At 39.3% G+C, this 14,247-nt stretch overlaps 1 protein-coding gene across 9 annotated transcripts in view; it reads left to right on the plus strand.

The window, feature by feature from the left end:
- FNDC3B (fibronectin type III domain containing 3B) overlaps positions 1-14,247 on the plus strand; it is a 468,247-nt gene that overhangs the window by 428,346 nt on the left and 25,654 nt on the right. For all 9 annotated transcript variants that reach the window (XM_079921937.1, XM_079921936.1, XM_079921939.1 and 6 more), the window contains one exon: positions 8,042-8,254. In XM_079921937.1, the coding sequence (XP_079778063.1) occupies positions 8,042-8,254 (213 nt within the window). The remainder of the gene's footprint in view (positions 1-8,041; positions 8,255-14,247) is intronic.

A 14,247-nucleotide genomic window follows, 5' to 3' on the forward strand; every position in this document is an offset into this window, starting at 1 on the left:
TTTTGCAGAATACAGAGGTCTGAGCCCCACTCCTAGGGCCTAGACATCATTATCTTATTATTTCAGCTGTCTCCTAGTTAACCATCTTCACTTCATTCAGATCTGTCTTCACTGGCATGGGTTTTCTATAACCCCCTCAATCCTCTTCATCGGATGATTTCTGTTTCTTGATGGCCTCTTTAATGAGTAGCGCCCTGACCTCCAGGAACGGTCTGGCTGGCTCAGAGCAGAGCAAGACTGTCACTTTCCCTGTTCTCCATATTGAGCAGTCAGTAAGGTCACCTAAGATTACTTTTTTTGGCAGCCTCATTATATGTCTGACTCATATTGAGCTGTCAGATAACTAAAACTTAAGGTAGATTTGTCTGCTGTGCTGTTTTTGCTCGGTAAAATGCAGATGAAAATAACATTTATTGAGTCCTTAGTATATGTCAAGAACTACATAAACCTGTCAAGAAGTGAATCATAACTCATTTCATTCTAACAAGATGAAGTGGGCTTTATAAGGGGACAAGTTCTAAGTAGTTTAAAAGTAGTGGACGGGAGTCAGACAGCCTTGACATCAATCCTGAGTCTCTCACTTGGTGCCTCTGTCACCTCTGGCAAGCTATTTAGGCTCCCTGTGCCTCAGTTTTTTGATCTGTAAAAAAGGGATAATTACTTTACATAATAGGGTTGTCATGTTTTAGACTTCAGGCACCTTGTGTGGGACCTGACACCTGGTAAGTAAGCACTCAATAAATTATCTGTTGCTAATGCCTGGTAGGGTAGGGAAGAAAGGAGCTGGCAGGTGGGTTATGACCAGATTACAGGTAGAAATGTGTGTGGGAATCTGGCATTATCTTTTAAGCCACAGGAGACATTTAAGGTTTCTTTCCTGCCAAGACAGGGCACGAAGAAAAGCAGGTCTAAGTGCCTGGAGATGGAATGTGGCACTGGTCTCTGAGGAGCTGTCAGAAGTAGCTTGGTTAAAGGGAGGCATGACTCTGAGCTAGCTAAGGTTACCCTTCCAGGGAGCCTTCTCCGAGTAACTTTACTCTGAACACATCTTTTCCCCTAAAGAGGTTTTCTGTATTTAAGCTACTATTTATTATTTCCTCAGAAGTTATCTGAAGATGATACTACTCCTTCATATTTTTCTCTTCTTAAGTGGATGATTAGGTAGATTGGTGGGCTTAAAAGCCCATCTTTTGCTTCTTCGGCCTGTCTTACCCCAGCTCTTCATGGAGGAAGGGGGGGGCTGTCTTCACTGTCCCCTCACTCGAGGCATCCCGAGTACTGGGACGGCTAATTGTGATTGAGAAGTCACCTTCCCCAGTTTTCAAAGTCATTCTTCTTTTAGCATACGTAGTGTCATTTGAGAGAGAGAGAGAGAGAGAGAGAGAGAGAGAGAGAGTGTGTGTAAAGTGCATTATGTTAGGCTATGATCTTCTGAAGCAGTAATGTATTTGGCATCTAAAATTAGAAGATATTTTAATAGTGGATTTTCAGTCAAAATTTATAAAGAATATACTTCTTAATTTATTTTATCAGTATTATCAGTGTATTGATGGATATTGCAGACTTCTAGATACTTAAGGAGATTTTTCACATTAGTCCTGCCAAGGTAGAGCTTCTCAGAATTAAGTCACTTCCCTGAATTGGAAAGCAAAATTCCATTTCCCTTGTACTTACGTTGCAGAGCTTAAGATTTCAGAAAATGATACACATTGCATGTTAAAAAAAAATGCAGATCTTATCTAAATGTCAAGATTAACATGTTACTTCAGGTAAAGAGAAAATGTCTCAAGTTTGGGTTTGGGATAGACTAATTTAATAAAACTTGAAAATCGTTTTTTTCTGAGGCGAATTTTTAGAATTGTTCCTCAGGTTAGTGTTGTTGTTTTTTTTTAATCAGTCCTGGGTGAGCTCTCACTGGGATTAGGAAATTATTTTCACACACTGCATTTTTCATCCCAAGACAAAAGAAATATTAACTACCTTAGTCCTTGTTCAGTTTTCTCAGCCTCCTAGACTAAGAGTTCTTAATATTTTTAGAAGACATGGCCTCATTTGATCAGTTCCTCAGTTCTATTTCAGTTTTGAGTGCTACTTTATCATTAAAACTGATTAACATTAGTTCAGTACATCAGCTACATGGAAAAATGTTTTCCATGCATTTTTACTGAAACACATTTTGTTATTTGAATAAATTGAAGCAAGTATTTTAAAACCTAGGCAGTTCATTCCAAGGCCAAAAGTTGTTTTACTAATGTGAAGATAAATTTGACTGTTCTAAATGTCTGTTTCATTGGCAAAAGGCAGTTGATGAACTGAAAGTGGGGTTTGAATTAAAATGATCTTTTGGTTGGATTAGAAGCTGCGTTTGGCTCAAATTATGCTTGGAGGGAATGGTGTGTCAGAATGCACGAAGACTTTGAGCCTAGAAAGACCAGGTTCACACCCAGATCTGACCTATATCTGCTGTGAAGATTAGTGCAAATGACTGAACCTAGGCGGCCTCAGTTCCTGCACTTGTGAAATAGAGTAATTCCTTCCTCATGGGGTTGGGGTAGAAATTAGAGACAGTATCAAATCTAGACTTCAGCACCTAGTAGCCACTGTATCAATTAGATGGAGTTATTTAACCTGAGTTGAACTGCAGTTTGCTCAGCTCTGAAAGCAAGAGAAGGGACTTCCCTGGCGGTCCAGTGGTTAGGGCTCCACGCTTCCACTGCAGGGGGTGTGGGATCAATCCCTGGTAGGGGAACTAAGATCCTGAGAGGCTCGTGGTGTGGCCTAGATAGATTAGATAGATAGGTAGAGAACACACTCATCTCGCTGCATCCACGGGTACAGAGCGCCGACTGAACTGTGCCATTTTATATATGGGACTTGAGCACCCACGGATTTTAGTATCCACAGGAGTCCTGGGAACAATCCTCTGCAGGTACTGAGGGACGACTGTACTAGTTCCTACTCCATAGCATAGTCCCTTGAACAGAGCAAGTCCTCAGTGCTGTTTGCTGCAGTGGTTATTAACATTTTCATCTGTTTCTAAGGTGTTATCTCACCTTCTGAGAAGGCAGTCCTTTTAGCTGTTGCTGTGTCCTTGGCCGTAATTTAGAGGAAGGAGAAACATAGATCGTATCAGCAAATTCCTCAAGTAATGAAGTGGTGGTAGTAATACAACTAAAACGAAGATGTACGTTTGTGTGCCCAGTACAGTGCCACTCCTATAGATCCCCAACACGTTTTCTTCACTGCTCTAGGAAGGAATACGGTCTTAAAAGAAGTCATAAAAATAGTAACTCCATAAAGTAGCACTTTAAAGTTCACCAAAGTGCTTTTAGCCACCTTGAATCCTTTTCTGATTGTACGGCAAAGTATAAAATATTAAAAATAGAAAGTACTGGGCTTCCCTGGTGATGCAGTGGTTGAGAATCTGCCTGCCAATGCAGGGGACACGGGTTCGAGCCCTGGTCTGGGAAGATCCCACATGCCACGGAGCAACTAAGCCCGTGAGCCACAACTACTGAGCCTACGCTCTAGAGCCCATGAGCCACAACTACTGAGACCGCATGCCACAACTACTGAAGCCCACACACCTAGAGCCCATGCTCTGCAACAAAAGAAGCCACTGCAATGAGAAGCCCGCTCACCACAGCTAGATAAAGCCTGTGCGCAGCAACGAAGACCCAACGCAGCCAAGAATAAATAAATTAAATAAATAAATTTATTTTTAAAAAAGTACTTCCCATATTCCTTATCTTAATTAAGTAATCCTATTTGTAAATGCAGCGAAGATTTCATAGAGGAGGAAACTGTTACTTAAAGGTGTTAGATCCTTTCCCCAAGGTCACCAAAGTGATGAGCAGAGTAGGCAGAAAGGCTTCACTGCTAAAGAGAGTTAAAATGCTACCATAGTATTCTTGTTCTTGGTGTGTGTATGTGTGTGTGTGTGTGTGTGTGTATGTGTATGTGTATGTATGTATGGCTAACATTCGATATGCCTACCAAATACTTCCCAGTTAAAAGGTCAGAGAACCCTAGAGCTACAGATATTAGGAACCTAGTACCTAACAAAATACTGGGGAGGCCTTGTGAAGAAAATGAATTTACAAAAGTAAATATTAAATCTACATTTCTTTCTGCATCTTGATACTTGTGTATTATAAGCTATTTTTTAATTCTTATAAATGATTCGGATCTCATAATTTTTTTGTCTTGAGCAGAACAACAATCTAAAGCAACCCATTACCTCCCTTCCTTTTACTTAATGTAGCTAAAGGGCTGTTGAGGCCGCAGGGAGCAAAACAGTAGGATCACCTTGAGTACAGGTGAGCTTGGCTCTGGAGGAATATGGGCAAGCAGATGGAAGGAAGCATCTTGGCCTCTGGGCTCTAGGAATACCTCTGCCCAGAATAAAGGGAAGGAATGGCAGTCTGGACAGTGGAAAGACATTGATATAAACTTTGTAGGTGAGGAAATTTGTACACCATTGAAAAAAGACTGAGACTTAAAGTCTGGCTTAATCCCCTTTTCCTGAGTAGGGAAAAAAGGTAGTAATTTCTACGACAATGATGACCACCTTTCTAAAAAGATTTTTCCTCTCCAGTTGCAGAAAAATTTAGTACTTTTCAAATCATAGGGGAAAAACTCTTATCTTAATACCATGCAGCTATTTTACAAGACTCATGCTGGGAAGCAAAGAAGAGTTTACTGTAGTCTTTCAATGCTGTGTTGAGAGAGTGACGTTGCATTATCTACAAGAGACCTGATGTAGCCCTAGTTTAATAGAATCTGGGAAAAGTAAGGCTCTTTGTAATGGAACTTTTGCTGTACTTTATCAGCGATAAGTGTTTGCTACATTCCAAACTGTGAGGCAGATATTCATCCAGTTTTGGGTGATTATGAATAGAGCTGGTATAAACGTGTATGTGCGGGCTTTTGTGTGAACGTAAACTTTAATTCCTCTAGAGTAAAGTCCAAGAAGTGTGATTGCTGGGTCATATGATAAATGTATGTTAAAGTTTATAAGAAACTTTGTAAGCGAATTGTTTTCCAATGTAACTATACCATTTTGCATTCTCACCAACAAAAGAGGAGAGTTTCAGTTGTTCCTTATACTTGCCAGAATGGTATTAATAAGCATTTTTTATTTTGGCCATTTTAATAGGGATATAGTATTACCCCATTGTAGTTTTAATTTGTATTTTCCTTGTGGCTAATGATGTTAAACATGTTTTTTGTGTGCATATTTGCCATGTGTATATCCTCTTTGGTGGAATGTTCCAGTCTTTTGCCCATTTTTTTTATTAGTTGGGTTGTTTTGTGTTGTTTTGCTGCTGAGATTTGAAAGGTCTTAGATGCATTCTGGATACATTCTTTTCACACCATATCTAAAAGTTCTTTAATTCTAGGTAACAAATATTTCCTCCTGTTTTCTTCTTAAGAGTTTTATATTTTACATTCTACACTTAGATCTGTGATCCATGAGTTAACTTTTGAATAAGATCTGAGGTTTAGATTGAGATTTATTTATCTTTCCTTTTGATATCCAGTTGTTCCAATACCACTTGTTAAGAAGACTATTCTTTCTTCGTTGAATTCATTCTGCACATTTTTGAAAATCAGTTGGCCATATATGTGTTGGTTCTGTTGGTCTATGTGTCTGTCTGATACCACACTATCTTGAATACTTTATAGGAAGCTTTATAGTAAGTTCTAAATCAGATAGTGTGATTCTTCCAACTTTATTCGTATGTTTCAGATTTGTGTTAGCAATTTTAGTTCCTTTGTCTTGCCACATAACTTTTAGAATCAACTTATCTATATCTACTAAGAAGAATCCTGCTGGAATTTTATTAGAATTGCATTGTATCTATAGATCCCGTTTTGGAAGAATTGACATTTTTTCTGTGTAGAATCTTCCAATTCATGATCACAGTATATCTCTGTCTAGTTAGGTGGTCTTCAATAGTCTCAGCAGTGTCTTGCAGTATATTTCTTTATTTCCTATCTCTGTGCCTTTTTTCCCACACCCACCGGCTGGGACTGGTACCTGACATTAAATAGGAGTGGTGAGAGTAGACATCCTTGCTTTGTTCTGATCTTTCATTTAGTCTTTCACCGTTAAGTGTAATGTTAGCTGCAGGTATTTCTATAGATGCCCCTTTTGGGTTGAGAAATTTCCCTTCTATCCCTAGTTTGCTGGGCATTTTTATTATGAACATATGTTGAATTTCATTAGATGCTTTTTCTGTATCAATGAGTATGATCATGTGGTTTTTCTTCTTTAGGCTGTTAATATGATGGAACTGGCTAAGGGTTGGAAAATGAGACAGTGTAGAAAAGAAATAAAAAAAAAGAGGAATGGGGGAATTTTCTCCCATTCAGAGACTCTTTGCTTTCTTTTGAGCCAGGCAGCTCTCTGCCCATGCAAATGTCTGTTCCTGGATTTCAGGCTGCGCCGTTGAGTCTAATCCAGTGAGTAAAGGAGGGGAAAAATGGTAAATTCACTGCTGGTTTGGTGATAGTTCAAATTCTTCCCCAAATCCTTCAGCTGCTATTTCCTTTCTGGACTTCTTAAATAGCTGCTCTGTTTATTTTGTCCAGGTTTAATAGCGCATTCAGTGGGAGAGACGGGGAGTGTGCTTACTCCATCTCACCTGGAATTAATCTATTGGGTTTTTTTTCCTTCTTAACAATTTACAGATGTGTCATTAGATTGACTTGCTGAACTATGTAATTTTAAATTTGAAGAATTAAGGTTAATTTGAGGTCATATGATGGATTAAGGTATTGTAATACCTAAATGATATTTTCTATTTAGATATAAGCAATAATTGCTGTAAGTGAGAAGTACATAAAACTAAATTATAAGAATATTTTAAACTGATCTGTTTCCTGAGAATTTCTCTTTGACTGTATTTTTTATTATCATGTGTTTTGAAACACTGTTTCAAACTCAAATCAAGTTTAAATGTTGAAACTTTTAGAACTAGTGACACCACACTGCTCATTCAGCCCAATAAGATGCCTATGTACCTAGCAAGGGATCTGGGTGAAAGTTTCTACTAGAGGCCTAGTAATGAGGCATGAAGAGATGGAGGAGAGGCAGACCTGGGGAAGATCTTAAGTGGATGAAGCTGTGGAATGCTGAAGTTATTGAGAGGACTGTCCATATTGTACAGAAGAAGAAAGGAAGAGCAGAGGGTGGGGTGGGAGCTAGTGTGAGACCTTTGGTCCGAGAAGCAGAGGAGAAAGGCCTCTGCAGGGGTCTGCAGGCCACTGTGCCAGGAGGAAACAAGCTTCAATAACATGCAGTCACTGCGGGAAGGAGTGTTGAGGATGAAGGTGGAGCAGTGCCATCAATGTGTTGTGTGATGACCTTGGAGAACTTTTTCAATCAACTAGTAAGGAAGTAGAGGAACAAGAAAAATAGGAATGATAATAGGAAATTTTTTCTATATACATTTTAACTTTGATTTTCAGTTCCTAGACCATGAGAGCAGTGTTAGTATATCTTTATTACCCATAACACTGCACATAGTAAACATCCAGTTAAGATAATTGCACATCTGAATGACACTGTTACCAGCAGTGCCTGCACACATAGCACTGGTTAAGGACTAGCAGAGGTTGTTGGGTGAGGCTGGAGAAAGGGGAGGAAAATGTGCTGTTGAAGAGCTGTTATCCTAAAACTGACTTTGAGGCAGCTGAAGGGTGGCTAGAACAAAATATGAAAGTCTTTAGTATGTCTTCCCTTTTCTGCCATTCTTTCTTTCTTTTTTTTCTTTCTTTCTTTTAATTAAAGAACTAAGGGATATCTTGCTAATGTGGTTTTTTGGGGCTATTTTTTGGAATGGAGAAGATAATCTGTCTTCCGAGCTGCCCATTTCTCTATTTGTCTTGAATTATTTTTAACTTGTTTTCCTTTATTCCATGACACTGCTTATAGGGGCAAGTAAGAAATACACCACACAATGTTTATTTCAAATGAGGAATCACTGCTTCTTAAACCAACAACCTTTGTGATTTTTTTTTTTCCTTTTTCCAGGATCAGAATTCAGGCCATAAATGAAATTGGAGCTGGACCATTTAGTCAGTTCATTAAAGCAAAAACTCGGCCGTTACCACCGTTGCCTCCTAGGCTCGAATGTGCCGCTGCTGGGCCCCAGAGCCTGAAGCTGAAATGGGGAGACGGTAACGCCAGGACGCACGCGGCTGATGGCACGGTGTACACACTGCAGCTGGAGGACAGAAACAAGAGGTGAGGACCTGAGGCTTCATCCGAAAATTCGATGGCTTTGGGTTGTGGGATGGAATCTTCCTTGTTCATTTGTCCTCTGAAGCACTCTTCGTCCTTATTGAAAGACTCCCTAGGTATTTGGGTCCTGCGTTTTATACCCAAAGTTGCACCCTCCATTCTCCATTTGGAATTTTCTAAATTAACATTCTCGTGATCCTGATTTCCCTACATGTGATAATATATGTGTTTTTTTCTTTCATAAAGCCAGAAAATGGAGAGAAATTATCCAAAAAGAAAATGGTCGAATTCAAGTCCATGCTGTTTAATAGTGTTATATTAGTCACGAGTGCAGAGGGAAATAAGACTCAGGAAAAGATGTTAACCTCTTTAAATATTCAGTAACCATCGGGACAAACATGTTTACCAGTCTGAAATAGCTGTGGTGATGTACAGATGGGGATTGTGCTCTGTAACTATGGGCAATGCAATATAATATCAAATTAACTGGAGCAAATAGGAGATTCTTTATAAAACTCCATGCTCAGGAACACTGTTGGCTACAGAAATCAAATACAGCCTTTCACGTAGTATTTATTTAATCTAACTTTATTTCCTCTGAAAATGGCCGATCAGAAGATGGGCAGCTGAACTGTATTTAGGAATAATTCAGATGCGTAGCAAAAGTTAATGACAGAAAGTTCTGTTACCAAAAGTTCAAATGAGAGAATCAGCTGAAGGAGGTAGGAGATGACCATAAAACCAAGACAGCCTGATGGAGTAGACATGCTGCCCCTTCCTGTGCATACCTGCCAAAGCACAGACCAGTGTATGTGGAAGTATTCCTGTTATTTCCCCTTAATGCATCACAGTATCCTGCTCTTTTATATGGGGACCTGGTTCTAATTAGCACAGAGACCCCTGTCCAACCTCTACCTCTGCTCTGTACTCGAGTACTCGGATTCACGTGAGCTCAGTGGAGTCCTGCTATGTGGAAGGCACTGTTTGAGGTGGGCCCTCGGGGACACCAAGCTCAAGAACGAAAGCAAGGCCCTGCTTCCCCCTCCAGAAGCATAATATCAACCTACAAATAGTCGTAGAACACTAGTGCCATTGGAGAAAAGCGCTCTGGGAGTTGGAAGGGGGCAGACGTAGGGAATAAAGTGCAGAGACTGGTTGGTTGCAAAGATCAGGAACAGCTTTTTGAAACAGATAACGTTTGAACTTGACATTGGAGGACCTGGAAAACACAATAGTTTGACTTAGAAGAAAAAAAGTGATCGTCCTTTTGGGAATGAGTCCCAGTGTAGAAAGGCCAGAGAAGGCAAGGCTTCTTTGGGGGAGGTTCATTAGAGATTAAATTCATACTCATTCACAGACAAGACCATTTATCTTACTGTGCTGTGTGCTTTTGGAATGCATTTTTCACGGACTCACTATTTTACTGGTAGGAGACTCCTTGACCTTACTGGCAAGAACAGGAATTATGGACTAACAGAAATCATGATAAATATATAAAGCTAGCATTTGGGGAAATTTGTACATGAGTCTCTTTTTTCCTGGGCTTTTGGCTTACATTGTTGGCAGGGAGAACCTTCCTTAGAAAATACCTTGTAGTTGTACTGTTTAGAAGAAGTGAATCCCAGGAACATTTTTGAAGCTGGTGGCAGAATTGGGATCAGAACCAGCACCTCCTGACTTCCCCATGCAGCTGCCTCTACTATTACCTCCAAGAATATGGGAAGAAGGACAGCTTTGCACCAAACCTGCTATCCCCAGTGTGCTGCAGTCCTGCCCTCTGCAGGGCAGCTACCTGAAGTGCCTTGTACAGAGAACTGAACAGATGCTTAGAACAAAATCTCCATGAGCAAATAAGAATGCTGGTCCAAATAAGAATGCTGTTGTTAGACATTTAAATATGCCAGACAGAAAATAGTGCAGAGTCTAGTAATCAATACAGGCTCCTTCCTCATTAAAAAAAAAAAGAAAACAAAAAGAGGGGGGGCTGGCTTGTAATCAAATAAATGACTTGCCTAAATTTAAATGGCATTTTAAGAAAACTTACCATTAGGAACAGTGTTTTTCTTAATTTTATGGGCTAGAGTCCAAATTTATCTTTTTCTAAATTAGATTTGTCAGTGCTCCCAGAAGTTATTAAAGTAATAGGAATATAGAACATAATAAATTCTCATTCCATTTGTGGAATTATTTTCCTGGGATTTAAAAGGATGAAATTGACCTATTTTGAGTTTGAAGATGACCTTCCTTAGTGTCTCGAAACTGAGCTCGTGTAGTGAAAATGGCCCCACGAATCCAAGCCTTTAACTCTGGCTCTTGAGTAGTGAAGATCAGCGAGAAACACCTTGAGTTGGATAGATCATAATACTTGTTCTTAGCCAGCTCTTTGTCAGTTCTCGTCCCCTTGAGGTTCTTTAGGACTTGGATCTGGCCTGTCCAGTGTTTTCTTCCAAAGTGACAGCTGTCTTTTTCATTGAACTTGTGGTTGCTAGAGTGGTTTCTAGTTGTGGCTTTGGGGAAAAGTGTACACATCCTTTAGCGTGTGTATTGATTTCATTAAGCACTAACAAGTTCCTATTATGGATGTGGCAAAAATATTATATATCCTGCTGTGGCCAAGGTGAGAATCAGAGTTAGGTCCGATGGTGGTTTTAATGTACTTTCTTAGCTGTCAGCTCTCAAAATATTTCTTTTGCCATGTACGCTTTTCTCACCAGTCACTGTGGGCATTTGGAAGGAGGGCTGTGGTGTCTGAGTCTTGTCGCTGTCCTAGCCAGCCAATGCAAGAAATCTGAGTCTTTAAACATGTTTTGCAACAGAAGCACAGTGAAAATGAATAACTCCCTGCTTGGTAATTGTCAGATTAAAGAGTTGAGTTGATTTCAGCTGCTAAACTATTGCTCCTGCGTTTTCCACATCCATGAAATACAAAGGGGTTGAACTAGAAGCTGAACTCTGAGATCCTTGCCACCTTTTCACCTTAAAGCAGTGAATCTTTGTAGATTATTTGTGAGCTAAATTCTATATAAAAAGATGTATTTTGTAAATGATTAGAGAATGTTATCTCTTTTTTTCTTCATGTTTAATTTCTGCTTTTGACAAATAAGAAAAGAAGAAGAAAGATACTGACTTTCCTTAAGAGTGACCACTTAATGGGCAAAACCACTAAGGTTTTGCATCTGTGATCTGCTGGTTTATTATGTTTAATTTATATACCTCATAATCAAAAAAATCTGAAATGACCCAGAGATTTCTAAGTATACCGTTTGGCCAAAAATATATTTTCAGACTTTCTAAAGGACACTACTATTTATTGAGCATCTACAAAGTGCCAGGCATTGAGAGCTTTATCTACATTATTTAGTTCTTGAATAGATCACAGTCTGGTTGGGGATAGGTAGAAGAGACAGCAAATCATGGTGTGGAGGGCTTAAAGATTGACACATGCACAGAGTGTTGAGGGAAGGTAGAAGAATGGCACGTACTTTAGGCTTAAAATTGAACAGAGAAGGCTTACTAGAAAAGGTAACAAGTTGGATGAGTCTTAAAAGGGAATCAATCTTATAACCTCATGCTGGAGAGCCTTAGGATGGAGACCAGTGATAAGGACTCAGGATTGGGTGGAAACCGAGGATACAATCTCCAGAGAACAGAAACATGCCCTGGGTCTTTCTCCATGTAAATGCCTTTCTATTCTGGTACTTTTACACTTGGTTTTTTTTTTTTTTCTTCTTAAGTTTGGGGCTACTTCATGTAAATAAAAGGGATACCAGAAGGGCACCTTGCCCAAATCCTTGCCCCAAGGTAAGTCAACCTAGAATTCATCCCGATCACCTGGAATTGCTGTGTAGAAAGTTTTCCCCCTTGATCAGGACATTTGTTTCCCATGTATTCAAGATTTTGACCCACAAGATTCCCAGTCCAAGGTCACTGACTACATATTTACATAGCAACCTCAAAGTAGGACTAAGTTTATCCGTAGCAGTTATATTATGATTGCTCAGTCCATTTTTTTTTAAATTACTGCAGTGTGCTAGGTCTTGTGAAGTATGTAGCCTGTCTGTAAGGAGCTTATCTTGCTGAGAAATTAACGTGAAAAACTGAGCAGACAGTACAAGAGTTTTTATTTAATTTCAACAGAAAAACAAAAATTATGTTAGTTTGGCTATAGAGTGATTAAGTCTATTATTCTTAACAGGTCTAGCATAGATCCAAATGTCTTTGGTTCCTATGTATGCAAGAAAAATATATACCCAAAAGTAAACATTTTCATAATGCTGTGCTAACCGAATACAGGGATTAGAATAACAAGATCAGCTCGTGCATTTTAAGATTATAATGTGTAATGATGATTTTGAAGATGCATTTGTCTGCGTTATTGAAGTGAAATGTTATGCTGCCCTAACAGAATTTGAATTGATGCTGATTCTCGTCCTGACCCTGTGGGTCCCTGTTCCTGATAATTGTACTCAGCACTGAGGCAAGAGGAACTTAAGTTCCAGGAATACATTTATGGTTAATCTGTTGTTCAGGTTACCCAGAGAGCCAATGTATTTTAAAGCAAGGCTCCAGCAAAATGGGGATGGGCTCTAATAGAATGGATAATTGCCACTTGCTCTCCTTTTAACTCAGCCCTTGTGCCCGTGACACTTTTACCTTTAGCCAGCAAAATTGGAGGGACTATGTAATGTGTACAGTATGACTGCCTGTTTGCTATTAGAGAGGGATGGAAAATAATCTGCAGAAAGAAACCCTAAAAAATTATACACCGGGCAACTAACAAAAGTGGCCGGGGTATATGAGCACTACAGGAGTGAACTTTCTTAATGTATGCCTGTTATAGAACAAACTCCTGTTTATATTTCCCAGAGCATACTGCTGAATTAAATGAAATAGATGTAACACGACTAACTCAGGGCCCACAAAAGACCCTCGGTATTAGCTTCCTTTGCTTCTGTGGAGCAGTCCCCAATTCGCATGACCACCCTTGTTGGATAAATGGCATTTTTATATTGCTTTCAGTCACCAGAAGGCAGTTATGGTTCTCAACAGGGGTGTTAATTCTCTGTTGTAATCCCAGATCTGTTACTGAGTTTCTAGATGACTAGAGGCATGTCCCTTAACTTCTTTTTGCCTTAGTTTCTCCCTTTACAAAATGAAGCTAATGATACCTGTCTTCAGTCCCTGATTGATGGGAAAAAAAGCATTTTTATTTTTTTAAAAAGGAGCATAAAGATTCATCCTGCAAAATAAAGAGTATTGCTAGCTTACTCAATTTCAGGCTAAAATGTTCTAAGGACAGTCCAAGGTGAGGAGTGGTAAATGAAGTATTTGAGATCTTAATTAGACCAGAAGTAGAATTCTGACTATGGTTTTTTCTTCTATTTAAAAGTAAATAAGTAACAGAATGGAATTGGATAGCATTTTCCTCTCCATTTTTCCTAAATGAGGTAAGATTGAGGTAAGGCCACTAAAATAAAAGTAGGCTAACAGGAATTTGGAAGACTCTGCGAAGAATATGCCTGAAGATGAGATTCACTGCACGTATTTGAAAGCAAAGTAGAAGAATGGAAAGTTTCAAGGTTCTCAGGTGGTCTTTAGAGAGTCTAGTCATCCTTTATTTGAATATAAATAAATTTCTTTTTTGATGTATATCAATAAGTGCAGTGCAGACAAAAAGGATCAAAAACAAGAATTTTATTCTATGTACAGATTTTCATCAGTAGCTATAGTGACATTTTATTTCTTAGAAAAGGAGCATAAAAAGGATCATAACCAAAACATATTGCAGCCTGATTACTCCCAAGCCATGTGGAGCTGGGGACATGGGGGTTAGGAAATTAACTCCTTTTCTCATTGGTCTTTTGGAAATCGCTCTTGACACATGAGCATTCACTCTCCACACTGGGACTCTCGGCAACATCAGAACCAGTTTTGGAAAAGCATCTTCTTTGCCTCAGGTGTCCTCACGTGATGCCATCTGCTGCCATCTGCTTCTG

This window comes from Stenella coeruleoalba, assembly GCF_951394435.1.
Source record: "Stenella coeruleoalba genome assembly, chromosome: 5".
Classification (NCBI taxonomy): Eukaryota; Metazoa; Chordata; class Mammalia; order Artiodactyla; family Delphinidae; genus Stenella; species Stenella coeruleoalba.